The sequence below is a fragment of the Mesitornis unicolor genome, unplaced genomic scaffold (assembly GCF_000695765.1).
Source record: "Mesitornis unicolor isolate BGI_N332 unplaced genomic scaffold, ASM69576v1 scaffold28800, whole genome shotgun sequence".
NCBI classification, from domain to species: Eukaryota; Metazoa; Chordata; class Aves; order Mesitornithiformes; family Mesitornithidae; genus Mesitornis; species Mesitornis unicolor.
The window spans coordinates 18,771-37,016 of NW_010158032.1; the positions used below are offsets into that span (position 1 = coordinate 18,771).

An 18,246-nucleotide genomic window follows, 5' to 3' on the forward strand; every position below is an offset into this window, starting at 1 on the left:
ATCTACAGTGTATTTTCACTTGAGAAAAATCCACTGATTTTAGTGAACCTGATAAAGCTCGTGGAAATGTGTTTGTTCAAAAGTTTCATGAAATAAAGAAAGTGTCATGAAAAATACCAGTGTGATGATGAGCAGGCACATGATGTTTGATGTGTAAATACTTCTTAGCACCTTCTGACTCCAGCTAGAAACACAGCAGGGCAAACTCTGTATCTAATTTGAGCATACCAGTAACCTGTGGTTATAATAGGCTAGAGAGTAACAGTGTGTTACAATCAAATACCTACCAGTTTCTGGAGCACTGGTGCCTGCAGGTGTTGTACACTTTCCACTCTCACACACAGCAGATATCAGAGGGCTTGGTCTGTAGGGAAGGAGTAGAAATCTCACTTGATGTCATTTGGCACCCACTCCAAACCAACAGCCCCCATGCTGGATGAATCCTTCCCTGGAGGTGCCTGTTTCCCCCAGGCTGTGGAGGGAGCCTACATGATGACTTAAGCCTGATTAGGGTAGCTGCAATGAACTCAGACTAATTCAACAAAACACTTAAGCACGGGCACAAATCCCTTGTTGCTCATCTAAGCACATGGGTATGCATTTCATTTGGTCATCAGCTTGTGCAGAAGGCAGTCTACCATGCATATGCTTACATTTCAGAATGTGCTTAATTCAGGGGCTAAGATGGTTTGTTGTACTAGGGCCTTAAAAACTGAGTTTTAGGTCTAAACAAGACGGTCAATGGCTGCACAATACACATTGTTGGTATATTGCAGCCATGCCACATGGTGAAAAGCTATACTAAGTCACTGCATGAAAAAATAATATAGTATGAAAGACATCATTCATCTGAAGAAGTATTTTCAAATTGTTCATGTTTTGTCAGTGAATCATGGCCCAAGAGCAATGTGAACATCTTCAAAATGTCTGAACATTGAAAAACTCTATGAGCATCATGAAAACCTACATTTCAGCCAAAAGAGTGAGATAGAGGCATGTGAAAAAAAGGAGTTTAGAGTGGAAACTCTTATGCAACCTTAACCACTGCAGTTAGGACTGTTAATGAAATTACCCCATGAGTGATGTTTTTTAAAACACAGAGTTCTTTTTACTTAGTAAAAGGTATGTGTTGCAGTTCTACTTTTCTTCCTCACTCTTTCATAAAGGTGATTTAGAATTGATTTTCATTTCTCAAAGTGTTCATTATGAACAGAGTCCTTAGGTGTGCAGTGAAATCCTGCTGACTTCATGGCCTTTTAAGTGAAGCAGATGTGTGTAAAGGTCCTGTCCATCTCTTCCTCTATAGCTCTCAGCTGCTCTCATCACAATTGAAGCCAACACTCACTAGACAAAGCAATAGCAATTACTTCTTCTTTAACATCTCAGACACCACCTAGAAAGGCCTGTGATTTTTATCTTCTCGATCTTTTTAATAGTGTTACATCCTGAGCTAATGGTACTGAAGTATATGCAAAGAATTTCAATTTTTTAAAAGTTTAATAATCTGTAGTTAAAATTCCTTTGGATTATATTGTTACAGATGTGTTTGAGTTAATAAAAATCAGATTCTTAGTGATATAATTTGATATAAAACTATTTCATTATCTTAATCACTAAGATTTAAACCAGAATTATAAACCAGTACTGCCTCAGGAGTTAAGTCATATGAGCTAGAGAAAATTAGGCTGACTTGCACTCCAGTATATAACTTGCACTTCTTATTTTGTACATACAGATTATCTAATAGGCTTACTAATAGCCCAGTTCTGATTTTAAACTGCAGTAGCTCTGTTTATTAATGGGAGTTACTACTAGCTTTCACTGGCATGAGATCACAATTAGGCTTCCTATCTTAATTTCTCTCAGTATATTACTTGGCCAGAAGTTACGCAGCAGAAGCACATCACTCTGGATGCCATGAACTAAATGAATTCTCTAGGGGACATTTTTTTGTTTCAGTGAATCAAGTTCATAGCTGAATCTGCACAAGCAATAGAAGCTGCAGGTATGCATCAAGGACAGAACTAATTTAATATTCCAGGAGTAAATCTAGAGTGATTGCTGTTTCTCTAACTGACTGTAGTAACCTGATGTGAAGCCCCAAGTTAGAGATCAGTTTCCAAAAAGTCTACAAATAGAATTACTGCCTGTGTGGGACTACTTTCCAAAGGGCTTGCAAGAGCAATGTTTTATATTAAACTAGATAATAATAATAATAATAAATTTATTTTTTCAGAGTCACTTCTCTGTGAAGAAAGGAGCTGCAGCCTTGGGTATTGGTACAGATAGTGTGATTCTTATTAGATGTGATGAAAGGTAAGCAAAGCTGCCAAATACAGCTCTTTTTGTCAGTACACAGAAGATCATCACTGGATGCTCAGCTCAGAGAGAGCATATAGGATGCATTCAACAGTTGACATAATTCACCATAGTGCCAGCATCTTCAGCAACCTTACACTGGTTTATCCCACTTGAGGAACTGGCTCTATCAGTAGCTTCTTCACAAGTCAGGTTTTTGAGCCAAATCAAAGGATTGATCCTCAGTCCTCGAGGATTTTTGATATTTCTTCTTCTTTCATCCTGAAGTGAAACTAGAAGTTGAACTAACAGTCATTCTTTACAAATTCTGCTAAGAAATGAAGCAGCAGCCTGTTTTGGTCAAAGTGGAATATTTAGGCATGCTTACATTTTGATCTGTTAAAACGAGCTGAAGTGTGCCATTAAAGGAATAAAATATTGAGGTGCATTTGCTGATGTAATTCTATTACTTCATGCCCCTACCATCCTTTTTAGCTGGACTACATTCCCACAGTGTCCTTGATGGGGACATCCTTCCAATGGGATATGGCACCACTGTGGGCAGTGTAGGCCAGGGAAAGGGATGGCCCATGCAGAGGAGCAGCAGATCAGGCACCTAACCTACAGGTCCATAAGCACTACAAAACCAGTGGAAGATAACTCCTTGTTTAACTCACTCAACTAAAAGGTTTTGCTTCTCTGTGAAAACATATTTTGAGAAAACAAAGGTGTATTAACAAAATCAACATGTTCTGCTGAAGATTTGCAATTTCAGAGAAAAATACTTCCTGTGGGACAAAAAACAATAGAACAGCCCTTATTGATTCTACTGTGAATCTTTTCAATAGACAATGCTCTTACTATGAGTCCCAAATATCAGATAATGTCAGATTATAAGGTATTGAATTATTTGTGGCTCTAGCTGCTTAATCTGCCAGCCATGAATTCCTGCACATACTCAACGTGACCAGGGACTGGATAACCACTTGTCTTGGGAAAAAAATTTGGCAATGAAGGGATCTGCCCAGCTTTTTGTGTGTTTCTATGCACAAGCTCAATAAATTAGAAACATTCAAGACCAACATTTAAACTGTGTTTGGAGGAAGAACTCATTGCCTTCCTTTGGCATGGCTTTGGGGTTATTGGTTTTTTGTCTTTATTCCTCTAATCCTCCAGAAACCGTTTTTGAAGGAAAGACAACTACGGCTTTTCTCTGAACATGTAACTGCAGGGAACTCACAGTGACTTGAGGACTCTTTAGACCTTGAACGTCTGCAAGAAAAATCAGGGATAGTTTTTAGATTTGTAAAGCTTTTTCTTTTCAGTTATTCTTTTAGTGTTTTGGCTAAGTAAAGTGCAGAACAGATTTTTGTGGAAAACACAGCAGTACAAACCTATTGAAATAATTAATGTCTTATTGTGGACTGTGTAAGTATGAAAACCTTAAAAACCTAGCAGTATCTTATTACAAGAAATAATTATTTTTTTATTTACATCCATCCAAGTGTCATGAAAGCACTTCAGGTATTTTGTGCAAAAACAAAATTAAAACTAACACTTTTATATTTTACTATTTTGAGCTTTAGTAAAGGTTGTTCTTTTTTTAATAGCAACAGAAAATCAGTGCTTAGTGAAATTAAAAATGTGTCCAACCGTACTGAGAACCGAAAAAGTCTTTAAAAATAATATTAGTCTAAATGGACAGCATTCAAAGTCAGTGAAGACTTTTTTCCTTTAATGTGGGGAGCTGTCATGTTTGCATTGCAGTTATGCATACTGTCTCTTCTTAGATAGTCTTGCTTGTGGCTAAAGGAAAGAAAACCTCAGTATTCAGTATCAGCACTGTTTTATCTTGCATCTAATTCATTTACAGGTTTTCATAAATTAGCCTTCAAACCTTATACCACTGAGTCTGAATCTCAGGTAAATGCTTCAAATGCAGTCTACAGTCAATACAAAGGGTTTGATGGTGCATTTAATGAGTCCAGACTGGTAGCTTCTTCTCATATCCTGCTTCAAGCAAATGCAAACATGTAGTGCACCAAACTGTGGAACAGGGGCCCTGAAATTAGTTCGTCCCTCAGATGGAAGCATGGAGACGACTGCTTACACTAGCACTGAGTCGTTCTGCTCAAGGCCATGCAGCTCAGCTGGCATTTTTTGTGTCTGCTGAAAGAAGATGGTGAGATTTGGTACCCTGTGAGCTTTTTGGGACCCTAGACTGAGCCTTTACCTGGGAGCCTGGAGCATATTCCCTGGACTGTAACATCAAACCAGACCAGGAGGCTCCATGAAGCAGCATCAGCCTTTATGAGGATGGCCATGAGATAACTTCTTTCAGCTACCATCGCCATATTGATGCATATCAGTTGACCAGATAATTAGGGTAAAACCTCAAGCTAACAATTAGTCAGTCTTGCTTTGCTTTTCAATGTTGCATAAGCCTTGGGCAAAAAAGTAACTTTGTTCCTTATTTGGGTTCCTATTAAGTGAAGAAGTAACAGCAAGAGTTGATTTCAAGATCAGATTTCTAATATAACTCTCTTTTGCTCCAGAGGGAAAATGATCCCATCAGACCTTGAAAGAAGAATTCTTGAAGCCAAACAAAAAGTAAGTTTACTAGCTTTTCTGCTTCCAAAAAAAGAAAAAGACCCCAAGAATGATACAGCTAGGGGTTTGGGGGGTTTTTTTGGCTTTGTTGTTTTTTTTTTTCCCCTTGGTGAAAAACATAGGCATGCTGGTTAACTTTTGATTTTTTTTTCTCAGAAATGTAACCTGGCAATTCATGTAGCAAGAGTTGCTGAGAAAATAGGTTTAGAGCTACTTTATAATCTTTATGAGCTATTTGAATTTTTTTGTGTGTTCCTCTGCATAACATCCTCCTTTTTTGTATTATCAGCCTGTGATGCAGTTCCTCAGCTGAATATTGGCAAAAGCTGAGTAATCATTTGGGTAATTTGTGTATATTTTAATGTGTTGTAAATATTCCTCATAGTCATCAAAACAACAGAAGATAAACTAAAATCTACACATTTCTAAAAATGCACTACTTTTGTATTGTGTTCATTAATAGAATTAAAAGATCAGATTAAAGCATGCAATAAACTTAGGCCTCTGCCTTCACTAACATTCATGTAAATAATCATTAGAAACACATCATTAAAAGCTTATTAATAACACAAATGTTCATTAGAGGTTTACTTTGTCAAGAAAAGCAATGTAGTAGATAAAAATGAAAGGCAACTTGATGATAGAGTACCACCCAATGCTACTGACCATGTATTTCACTTTGCAGAGGGAAGTTTAGACCTTTTTGATAGTTTAAATCCAGCTCTGCAAAACCGTAGCTACTCTTTACCTTTGTTGCTCTGAGTACTACTTTAATTTAAAATTTAACACTGGTATAAATCATGGCATGCGACAGACAGTGGGTGCTCCTCTGTAAGGCACAGCCATTAGCAGAGGGAATCCAAGAGATGGTCCTTGGCCTCCATGGAGATTGATGTCTCCCTGCTCTGCATGAGGGATGGGACTGGAGGTGAGACTGGGCATTGCCCCCAGGAGACAGCCCCAGAAAAGACAAGATGCTCCCACTGTCCACACGTTCAGACACTCACTGGGGTGGTTGTAACTGGGCCCAGGGCCCAGTCCACCAGAGATATTTCTTGCACTGTGCTGCTCGGGTGAGGTTTGTTTTACACGCCATCATGCCGAACAGACCTTTTTGTTTCGGGCAGGGGTCATGAAACAGAATTGGTTTTTTGAGCCCTTACTTGTTTTATGCATCCTAATAAATGGAGGATGCTGGTTTGGAAGTTTGCTGCCACCTTAAGGTAGAAATTGTAATATCAGTAGCATCTAAACAGAAAAATACCTGTGTGATGTAGCAGGTGTGTCCTCGAGGAGACACCTCTGGGCTCAATATGGAGGCAGCACAAGAGAAGTGGGGGCTGCCGCAGGTTGAGGAGGCTGAGACACTCCAACATTGCTAAATGCCTCCGTGCTTTCTTTCAGGGGTTTGTTCCTTTTCTGGTTAGTGCCACAGCTGGGACAACAGTATATGGGGCGTTTGATCCTCTCATAGCTATTGCAGACATCTGCAAGAAATACAAAATCTGGATGCACGTGGATGTAAGTATCATGTAATGTGGGGGTGGGGGTGGAACGGGATGTTGGAGTACAAGGTGTATTAGCATTCATTTATTCGTTTTGGACTGTGTCATCTTCTACAAAACCATATTTGGTTCCTGTAATTAACATCCAAGCACTGACTTCCCATTTCTCTGAAGGGCTCAGGTCAGGGGGACATTTAAGAGCTGTGATTGTGTGGTACTTTTAGCAACTGGGACACTTGAAATGACCTAGTTTGAGTGCTTTTGGCCTTCAGCTTTATCTCTAAAAGCCAATAGTACAAGAAATACATAAGAATTATACTGGCCACTGGCTCAGCTTCTGCAGCAGCTGCAAAATAAATACACAAGGAAAAGGCTACATTTATCTGGAGTAAAGTACCTCAAATTGCTGAACAGATTAATGCAAATGCTGGAGAAATTTATCAGATTGGCTACTTAACTTTATCTGAGTTCTTGTCAATGAATTTTTCTGAAGAATCATCTTTCAGCTCTGCAATGGCTTTTGTGTCATTTTTTCACTAATCCTTTCTCCAAAAAGGCATTGTAATTGAATTTCCGTAGGGCTGAGTGTCTTGCTTTTACATTACTGTGTCAGTCAAAATCTTTCCAGTTCAAAGGTAGAATTCATATTTGCCTTAAACTGCTTCTTAGTCAGATGAAATGCCTGCTTGTCCCAGATCTCTGTGGGCAAAAGCAAATGAGTAGAGGTCAAGCAGCAGTGATCTGAAATATGAGGAAAATTCAGCAGAGCAGCTGAGATCCCAGTCTGGTTCATTATCATCACTTAGTCAGTAAAAGAGAAAAAGTAGTTCACTGAGGAGCAGCTCTGCACATCATTAATTAGAGCTTGGGGCAGCCCAATGTGTCAGTGTCAGAGGAAGTGACAAGGGAGGGGTGAGCAGACGATAGGGGTGGGCACTCAGGTTATGGGCTGTAAACTGCGGCTACCAAGCCAACTGGAAGAAAATTGTTAGCACAGCTAACGCCTCAAGCCTCATCTGCCTGATGATTTCAAAACGTACCACATCAGCAAGAAACAAGAAAGGCCCCAAACTGATGTGAATGCACAGATGTCACCACAGAGAAGTGTAGAGTTCTCATTAAGATAATGTCTCTTGCCTTCTAGGGAGCATGGGGTGGTGGGCTCCTGATGTCAAGGAAACACAAATGGAAGTTAAATGGTGTCGAAAGGTATGATTTATTAATGTTAATTAAACACTTTTATTAAATGCATTTTAACACAGTTGTGATTACCTTAGAGATTTCTGTAAATAAAAATAGAAATCAATGTTATCTCCAAGATACAGTATGAAGAAATTATGGAAACTGTCATTCCAGTTGAAATAGCATTGCTAAGGGCCTTTGTTCAACGCTACAGCAGTGTGGCGCTTCATTTTGTAGTACAAAGAGCAGACATTTCTTGTCTTTCATTCTTTCCAACATCTGTTTGCAGCTCCAGAGTGGTTTCTACAGCATCCTGTGATACAGCATCCAACAAGAGTTAGCAATTGCATTTCTCTAAGCAATTAATCATCGAGGTCTTGCACGCTAAATTCTAGGTATAGAAGGTGGATGCACCTGCATTTTGTACAGGTGTCCTGGCATCACTGACCACTGCTCTCTCACCTCTGGAGAGAATACCCTCCCCTCCGGGCTGGGTTAATGATGGCTTCTCAGGAAGTCTGTGCTTGGGTATGCACAGTTGTAGTCATGAGCTGACGAACACTGCACGTACACACAGTTGAACATCAGTGATGCCAGTCCAGTTCAGAGGCTGGAAAGACTGAGCTTAAACTTACAAAGAGCTGCTTATTCAAAAACTTTTAGTTAAGCTGTGGGACTCCTTGCCATAGAATATTAAGTTCTACCTGCATTCAAGGGAAGACAAACAAAAAACCATTTGGGACAGCAAACCACAAATGCCTGGGAGCTCAGAGACTAGCCATGTATGCTTGCTCTGTTTAGTATTCTTCCCAGGCACCTATTTAGGCCACTCGCTAGAGGCAGTATACTAAGCTAGATGGAGCCACCCTCACGTTTGTGTATTTTCTGAAGCTCATGCTGTTCGAGAGTAAATTGTTACTCCCTTCTGCCTTTTTAAATCTCTAAGTCAAATTGCTGTCCCTTGCCAATTAAAATTACAAACAACTTGCCCATCCTGTTCCTGAAGATTAGGAGGATACCTTGATGATTCAGTTCCTTTCTCATACATCTCACATGCAAAATTTGACAAGAAGCCAATAGCTCTATGAATTTGTTTTAGTTAAGACTGCCTCCAGCACTCCAACCTTACGTATTGTGCATTAAAAGGACATACATCCAAATATCTGGTAAGTTAGAAAAATCTACCAATTTGTCTGTGAGGACAGAGTAGGGAAAAAAAGAGTTTGCCTCCCAGATTGCTGTGCAAATTCTGCTGGAATCAGAAGTTCAGGTTGAATCTATATTGGATAATTTTCCTAAAAATGTGTTTTAGATCCAGAACTCTACTGGATTTTATCTAGTGCTTTGATAAGCACCATCTGTATATGTTTGGCAATGAATTAATGAAATTTGTCATTTCCAGTGCAGTTCCACTATTTGACGAAGACAGTGGCTTATTACAGTTCTAAAATGTGTGCACCTTTAGAGCAGACTTACTAGATCCAGCTTTTATGGACATTCCTGTTTTATGGTAGATATTTGAGTACAACCCAGTCATTAAAAGTCTGGACAGAAGGGAACTGGAGCTGGTACTCATGTTTGATAGGGCCTGGGCATCCTTCCCAGGGCTGTGGCGGGTCAGTGAATACACCTCTGTTTTTAATGATGACTGAGGTCCAAACTCTGCCAGTCTTGAAACTCTCCTTTAATCCATTTGAAATCCCTAACGGAAAATTTTTCCTTTGTTTTTTTCTATCTGTGACCCACAGCCAAAAAATTACATAGGTGCTTGGTGCTCAGGTATTTGGGCAAATGTGAGATGCTTTAAAAAAACATCTGCGTATCCATGCAGCTTTTTTCCTTCACTGTTTTTCTCAGCTAGCAATTTCTTAAGCACATACTGATGGCTGAAGCCCAGAATAACTGATAACAAATGAAAAATAGTGGAATTTTATTTTACGTAATCAATTTTTTTCTGTTTGCAATTGGGATATAATTGGGAAAATAAATTACCTTAAGGTAAATTAAATGTTTTAGATGGATAATTAACATCTGGCTGTTGTCAGTAAATAATTCTTTTGCTTGAGAAAACCCATACCACTACTATTATCTAGAAGTCTGTTAAGGAATTTCTGCCTGATTCTGCAAAGACACAGATAGAAATTTAAAAGTATTGTATCAAAGGAAATTCATAGACCTGAATGCTTGTTCAGAATCATTAGCTTTGGTTTTGTAGTCAGATTACTGACTCTGAGCTGCCAAATACTTGAAAAGCCAAGCCAAGTGGCCAGATGTTGCCTGTGGAAGACTGTTCCCTAGAGATTTTGCATCAGGCACTTGTGCAGTACCATTTAAGTAACTAAGAAGAAAGCACAGGAGTGCTGCCCAGTGTCCATGTGAATTTTGGAGTTGCTTACTTTGAAGGAATGGAAGCAATTTGGCAGGAAATGATAAGAAGATGCATAAACCTATAGCGCTGTCTCTAAATCCATCAAAGGAAAATGCTGCCAGATTCCAGCATGCTCACCTCTGTTCACACAAATGTTCCCTGCAAGTGTGTTCTGGGTCCTTTAAGTTTTTACATGCCCCAGTTGTCTGATTTATACCATGAAAACTCACATTGCTGCACTACATGAAATTCTGTGCACTATGCATCCATGACAGCCTGCCAAATAGGATGCAAATGTATACGTCTATCAGCTAATCATCATATGTAATAATAGTAATTAGCAAATAGCCAGTCAAGCATAACACAAAATTAAAATAATAAACAACTGGACAGTCTTCTATTCAGCCCTTGCCACAGTCCCAAATGTCTCTTCTCTAAGCTGTATTGTGGCAGTGCCCTGTTTGCTCCCAAGATTGGGACCGACAGCTGTTTTTGCAGTAAATATGTCCTGAAAGTAGGTGGGATCAGACCCTTTTGTGGAAGGGTGGATCAGTCCTATGTTTATTACTGTGGTAATTTTGGACTCAGTCCTCCAGTTGTGTAAATTATCATAACAAAGCTAAAATTAAGGAGCTATGAAAATTTACCATCAGCAAAGCAATGAGAAAAATTACTTTGGGCCTGGTTTTCCAAGTTATTCAGAGACTTAGAGGTACCCAGAAGTGTTTAAAGGAATTTTCAAAAACGCCTGTGTGAACTACTTACTAAAATCGTACTGAAACTGGAATCAATGGGAGGGAATGTGCTAGTTTGGCAGCTTCCTATCTGCATCGTTAATCAGCTGTGTGCCTTTAGAAAGTTCTTCAGTCATGCGGGTCTTTTTAGGAAGTTTGCCCTATGTTTATGAACTATAGATGACTCCCCAGAAAGTTTAATACTGATTAAGTTTGGTGGATGGAGCAATTACCCTGTGGTAAATTGCCAGAATTGTCATTCAAAAACCAGCTAGAGTGGATTAGGTCCCTTATGAAGGCATTGCTTTCCTATTATCTGCCACAATTATTTTTAGCTTTGCTTGCTCAGAAAAAGAAAGACATACACATTACTACGTTTGTTATTATTATTACTAAATTTCTCCATGGTTTCACCACCATAGTAGCATGTCTGAGTTTCATGTGGTTTGTTGTCCCAGGGCCAATTCGGTGACCTGGAACCCTCACAAGATGATGGGCGTCCCGCTGCAGTGTTCAGCCCTGCTAGTAAGAGAAGAGGTATGTCCTAATATACTCACTTTTCCAATCCTCGCTGACATTTTGCTTCTGGAAATCTTGGATGCTTTCTTCATAACTGTGTCATAGCTAATATTTGCTAATGTGATGAGGATTATAAATGAAACTGAGAAGAAGACCTCTAGTTATGTGCTCAGGCTGTGGCTACAAGAGGAATTAAAGCAGCTGTCTAGCAGAACTGATAGATCCAATTAATAGCAATGTCTCCACCGAATTTTGTTGTTTTCCATTCAAAATGTCCAAAGTTAAGTCGTGGGTGCATAGCTGGGTCACCGCACTAGTTTCTGTGTAGCATAAAATGTAACTTTAGGGAAACTCAAGTCCTCTTAGGATGAGTGGTATGATATACATGCAGCATGACATTTGGTCCAGAATCTAGGCATCATTACACTTCCTAGACTTCTATGATAGATAGCAGCTCTGAACCATATATCCACTTTGAGGGACATGGAAATAAAAAGGGAAGACTAAGTTCACTTGGAATAAAAAGTAGACATTTCATTTAGTACTAGAATTTGAATTACCCTTCCAGCCTGTAATTTTCATATAACTAGTAGTTACTGGAACAGCTGCTATACAACCACCACTTTCTAGACCAGCTATCAAAAAGCTGGTTGCTGTTTTGCTAACAGCTGTGCAACAGATTGGATACAAAGTGATTGCACTTAGGAAGAGAGAAGCTGGCATTTATGTGCCCTCTGGGTCAGTTCACCGAGACAAATCCTGCCTGGTTGAAGTCAGTACCACCCTTGACCTCTAGTGAGAACAGATGGCTCAGATTAGGAGAAAGCCAATTCTTCCCCCCCTCTCATTTTCCTGTCTCAGTTTTGAGTTACACATAAAGATTAAACTTTATGATAAACAGCCAAGTTTTGATTCTTCTTGGACTAGAAATTGCAGTTTCAGGCAACAGCCGTAAGGTATACCTTAAACTTGGTTGAGGATTTAACTAGAGCCAGAACATGACTCTCTACATTTCACTTAAAAAGCTAAAAAGGAAATCTCATGCTTTCATGAGCCAGATTTTTCACCTGGTTGGCTTCTGGCCCTCCCACAAAGCTGCCTCTCAAAATGGTATCTTGTAGCTCAGAAATAGCTCTAGCTGGCTGTTTAAAGGCCATATGCTCTTCTGTCTGTTCAAAGCTTTCTATACCACTTAAGCATCCAATCTGCAGCTGATGGCTTTACAGAAGAGTTGTGTCTACAGAGAAAGAAAACAATGAAAATCAGTATTTCAGAGACCAAAGCAATTAGAAAAGTGGCATGATATTATTTAGATTAGTCACCAAATTGGCTTAATCAGACTCAACCAGAGAAGCAGCCTTCCAAGGAAGGGAAGGAAAGGAACCAGAACAAGGAATGAAAAATGGGATCCAAAAATGAACTTGTGAATAGTGGTGCTAGGAAGCATGGTGTCCAGCTGATTTTTAATAAGTGCCTGGGCACTGGGAGTGGATTATGCATTGCTGGGTCAGATACCAACATGTCGTGGGCAATAGATGAGATATGAAAAATTTGACCCGTTGAGCAGCTATGTCTGGTTTTGTCCCTTTTTTTTTCCTAATCTTTCTTTTGCACTTATTCCACTGAATTTGGGTGCTTGTAATTTCTGTTGTGCAGCCACTTGCCCAGAGCAACCCTCGAAACAGAAGTCATATTGGTGCGAACATTACTTTTTTGTGTCTGTGTTTCTGTAAGGGGCTGATGCAGAGTTGCAATCAAATGCACGCTTCCTACCTCTTTCAACAAGACAAGCACTATGACCTGTCTTACGACACAGGAGACAAAGCTTTGCAATGTGGACGGCATGTTGATGTCTTCAAGCTATGGCTGATGTGGAGGGCAAAGGTAGGGCTGCCTGTAATATATTTGTTTGCATTAAAATAATGCACACCAGATAAAGGTTTTTTTTTGTAATAATAGTTTTAGAAAATATCTGACCTGAATTTCCCATATATAACATGTAAGAAAGAACATTATTATTTTCTGGGGTTTTTTTATACTTTTAACAATTTAGCTTCAAAGCGCAGCACACATGATTTTGAAATTTGAACTCTGTGTCTTTGCATAGCATTTGCTTTGTGTAACTGTAGGAGTCTGACATCATAAATCATATACCTAAGAATGTTGTTATGAAGATTTCTGGAACTAAAAAGATGTTTTGATGACATTCAGAAATTTAACATGGCAAATCTAGACTGGAATACTTAGTTTCATTGCATGCATTAGATAGAGTCATCTTTTGAAGGAATAGAGGAAAACTCATGAAAATCTGTTCTCTGGGAAATCTGAAAGCACCAGCTCTAATGATTAATTCATCTGTATTTGTAGAATGTTGCTAAATAAGTTCTTCCATATATTTATCCAATCTATTCTGTCAAGTTGCCTCAGGTCTGTTCAGAGGAGATGACATCACTGTTTTCATTTCCAGAAAGCCTCAAAGATCCTCATGTGCTTCATTAAGACTCTGAAAACAATTTTGAGACAGACATCAAATGTAGCTGGAGGTGTGGGAGTCTGTAAAGAAGGATGCAAGTTTCTGTGGTCGCAATAGCTGCTGTGCTAACTGGGGTCTCCAGAGTGGCTGGCAATTTTAGCACGTCTCTCTTTAACTCCAAGCCTTCCTCCCAGGGCTGTGCTGGCTCCGCCCTGTTTTGAAATCTCTATGCACACAGGGATAATGACAGGGGCTTTTAAGTCAGTTCTGCATTGCCAGAACAAATTTAGCAGGGACACGCATCCATTACTCAGAGACATTTCTTCTTCTAAATCCCATTTTTTCAGTATGCCTTGTACTGCTTTTTCTCTTCTCACACTCTTACACTTGTACTATTAACATTACAAAATAGGATGTGTGTTACTGAAACAGTTTATATATTCCAGCTGTTTATTCTCCTTCCTTCCTCGTAAAGCTGAATCCTTCCTTTGTGGCATCACAGCTGGTGATTGCAGGAACAATTATGATGTCACAAGGGGAGGATTTTGACTTCTGCCAGAGAAGAAAAAGCAGGATTTGCTGCAGCTCTTAAAAACACAGCTCCTGAGTTTATATGGTGTCAATTAGAAAAGAAGAGAGGAAAACACTACAGAGGCAGGGCAGTACCTAAACAAAATGTGTATTTTCACAGGCATCAGGCCAGACTCTAAAAGTGTATCTGCCCATTCTGTGTTTAATTAAAAAAGAAAAAATTTTATTGGAAAATCCCTCACCTCATTGCCTCTGGAAGATTAAAATCCCCTATTCTGAAAACAGCAGGAGAGTTCCCATGTCTGGATCTCAACACCTTCTAGAGACCCTTCTCTGTGCCAGCCCAGGCTGTCCAAAACTGTGCTCAGCCTCTCTGCAAAATCTGCCAACGAGAGCATCCTTCATTGGAGGTGTTAGCAATATTTTGCTGAGAACAAAGCCAGTACTTGGTGCTTATTTGCAGAGGTGGCTATAGGGGCATCAGTGGCAAAAGCCAGAGACAAATGAGCTCTGCAAAGTGTCCTTCATCTCATGGAATCCGATCGTTAATCTGTCCCATAGAGACTTCTAAGAGGGGACTTGTGCTGGTGTTTTGGCAAGGGCTGCATGGTCCTGTTGTGATTTTGGCTCACAGAACTGATAATCACATAACTTTTTTCTCCCTCTGTCTCTAAAGGGAACCGCAGGATTTGAAGCACAAATTGATAAATGTTTGGAACTTGCAGAATACCTATACAATAAAATAAAAAACAGAGAAGGGTATGAAATGGTGTTTGATGGAAAGGTATGTATTGCAACTTCCTTTTCCCCGCTGGTCAACAGTACTTGCCTTAGTCACCTATTGGGATGCTACCAACAGGTCAGACCAAACAAACAGCATGTGACAGAAAGCAGTGTCCCTTGTAACAGGACCTGTTGTAGTGCCAATCTCTTTCTTCCTCACGGGATCCAGGGACAAAGGAGATGAGGCAGCTGTGCATAAGATTTCAGTTTTCATAGTTACACCCCACTGAAACTAAACACTGGCATCTCAGGCTAACAGCACACACACACACAGCTAGCATCAGCTCTTCAGTAATAAAAACAAGTTGAAGTTTCCTAATAGCAGGGTCTAAGTGGGGGGTTACAGTGCCTCACACAACTCTGAAAGGACAGTTGTGCAAAGTGCTTTGATTAGCATCCTCAGGTGGGCAGTCACAGGGGACCTGTGCAGCAGTTCCTGCTGCAATGTGAGGTGCGACACAGCAGGGTAGAGGCTGATGTTGCTCAGGAGCCCAGCTGGCTCATGTGGCAGAGGTGACACCACTGTAAAGGGTATAGATATCTCTGGGCATGTAGTTACTGTTGTGGGAGTCCAGCTGAGTCAGGGTCTCTGGGTATCAAGGGCTCAGCTGGAGCTCACTGCCCAGGGCCAGGTAGTGCAGCCTGAGTTGTGGAGCTGCACTTCCGAGCTGCACCAGACCGTCCCATGTTTGGCCATCTCTCTGTGGGCAACCTTCTCCAGCTGTGATGGCTGGGGACTGGCAGAGACCTCTGTTGCAAAGTTTAATGGTGTTTTACCTGTAAAAGAGAAGAAAAAATTCTCATTTTAGCTTTTTTCCTCCTACTTGTGATGGTTTTTCCTCTCTATATTTGCTGTGGAAGGTTTTGTCTCTAAGAACTCCCTGCTTGCTTCCTGGTAGTGATCACAGTGCATGCCTAAGTGCTCTGCAGCACAAGGATAAACGTCACCATGTTTCTTCAAACAGAGATAGCAGGCTTATACCCACATACCACTAGGTGATTTATTGCCCTCGCCTCACACATTAACACTGAATGTGGTCCACTGGGTCTGATGATGAGTAAAGGAAGTGGCAGCAGTAGGAACTGCTGTAACTCATCCATTTAGCACGAGCAAAGAGGAACGTAGCAAAGCAGGCAACTGTTGGGAAATTGCAAAAGTACACAAGATGTCAACTGGTTTTCACTTTATGCCTTTCTATTTGGTGCTCCCGTATAAGTGAAACTAGCTAAGACGCTGTGGTGCTTGCATATTAATATGACAGCTAGCTGAATCAAGCTGAGAAGTAATAAATTTCATTAAATGTAAGAAAATCTTAGACTGTCTCATACACCACCTGTGACTCTTGTTTACAGAACAAGGTTCTATATTATGCTGTCATATAATAAAAGTAAATGACATCATCCTCACCTCTAAATTATGTGTAATAGGCTCTTCCTTTTCCATGTGGTCCCTTCAGCCTCTTCAGGGGACAGCAACTACAAAATCTAGATGCCTGTCAGTAGGGCATAAATACATTTGCACAGCTGGGTGATGTGTTTCTGCATTTGACACCCTAGGAATAAATTGCCTAGAATTATCTGCTCTGTATTAATAATGGTGATGACTCTCTGTGTACCACAATAATGAAAACCATTGATTGCTGCCACAGTATGATGTATGAGAGGGGGAAAGGCAAGAACTTAATAGCAATTGAGATATTATGAGCATTTCTTACAGTGTAAACCATTATTATTCTGTGTTTAGCCTCAGCACACAAACGTCTGCTTCTGGTATATACCTCCCAGCTTGCGCAGTATGGAAAACAATGAAGAAAGGATGAGCCGCCTTGCGAAGGTAAGCAGCGTCCTCCAGGACATCCTGCAGTGAACAGCAAAACCCTTGCTGTCAGGCAGTCCCCAAAATTATCTCCGAGGCCACAGAGCAAGGTCACCTCACTATATTCTCGCAAATGACAGGTCCGTGGTTATTTTACTGCAGATTAGACTGACAGCGCCTTACTCTGGTCTCCAGGTTTGGTATTCCCTGGGTTTGCCGGTTTCCAGAGTATGTACTTGCTTGTTTATAGTTACTGAAGTTACCGTAAGTTGCAATCGCTAAACTTAGCAAGTGCAGCAATAGCTTGGTAATACCACGGCATTCTGACATGAAAAGAAGATGGAAAACTATTGTAACAGTATGTTTTGAGTGCTACAAAAAACAGCTACTGTGTGGCTGTCAACAATATTAAGAAAGAAGGGGGGAAATTCCCCAGTGATTTTAAAAGCAGGTCAAGAAACAAGACAAACCAAATGTCTTTTCAATTAGACATCTATTCTGTAATGGAGGTTAACTTTTCTATTGGTATTGGGCATAATTGCATTTGAACTGCTTCTTGTAGTTCTTTATCTTTAAAAAAAAACCCCAACATACTCTGAGTTTTGTTATAATAATAATAAGGATGATGGTAGTAGTGAAAATGGTTATAATAATTGCAATAATTGCAATAATGATCATCATTGCAATAATAATCATCATTATCCTTCTCTCTTGCTTTTTGTTACACTGTAGGTGGCACCAGTGATAAAAGCCAGGATGATGGAGTATGGAACGACTATGGTGAGCTATCAGCCCCTGGGAGACAAAGTGAACTTCTTCCGGATGGTCATCTCCAACCCTGCTGCCACCCATCAAGACATTGACTTCCTGATTGATGAAATAGAGCACCTGGGACAAGATTTATAATAACTGGGTGTGAAAGTCTGTTCCTGGACCTCCAAGTAGACAATTAAGTTGTCACAAACTGTGCGAATGTATTTGTAGTTTGTTCCAAAGTAAATCTATTTCTATATTGTGGCGTTGGAGTAGAGTACGGTTTAAAATCAAGAAACATGGCTCCTTTAAAGTCCTTTCCTGAGTTTTAGAATACTTCCTCAATAATTAGCTGCACAAAAAGCTTAATTGAAACAAATAAGAAAGAACAGAAGATACTTAAAATTTTATCCCTGATTTTAACACAGTGACTACTTTAAAAGCAATCAGACTGAATGGTGCCAAATTTGCCCAAAATGATAACAAAATCAAATTGGGAGAAGTGGGAGGGGGCGGTGAGAAGCAGAGTATACAAGCTGTATGTTTAAAAGTGAAAGTATTTTGCCTTTTTCACAGTATTAGAACAGAATTTCTAATTTACCTATAGGAACATTTCAAATGTATTTAAATAGGTATAGTTTTACCAAAGGAAAAACATATATATATATATATAT

General features: G+C 39.8%; 1 protein-coding gene across 1 annotated transcript in view; it reads left to right on the forward strand.

The window, feature by feature from the left end:
• Window positions 1–18,044, forward strand: part of GAD2 (glutamate decarboxylase 2 (pancreatic islets and brain, 65kDa)) — a gene marked incomplete at its 5' end in the record, with an annotated part of 35,865 nt that extends 17,821 nt beyond the window's left edge. The window contains 9 exon segments of the mRNA XM_010182285.1: window positions 2,237–2,316; window positions 4,854–4,908; window positions 6,313–6,429; window positions 7,558–7,622; window positions 11,156–11,234; window positions 12,951–13,100; window positions 14,897–15,004; window positions 16,748–16,837; window positions 17,552–18,044. Of these exon segments, the coding sequence (XP_010180587.1) occupies window positions 2,237–2,316; window positions 4,854–4,908; window positions 6,313–6,429; window positions 7,558–7,622; window positions 11,156–11,234; window positions 12,951–13,100; window positions 14,897–15,004; window positions 16,748–16,837; window positions 17,552–17,725 (918 nt within the window).
• Between the last annotated feature and the right edge of the window lie 202 nt (window positions 18,045–18,246).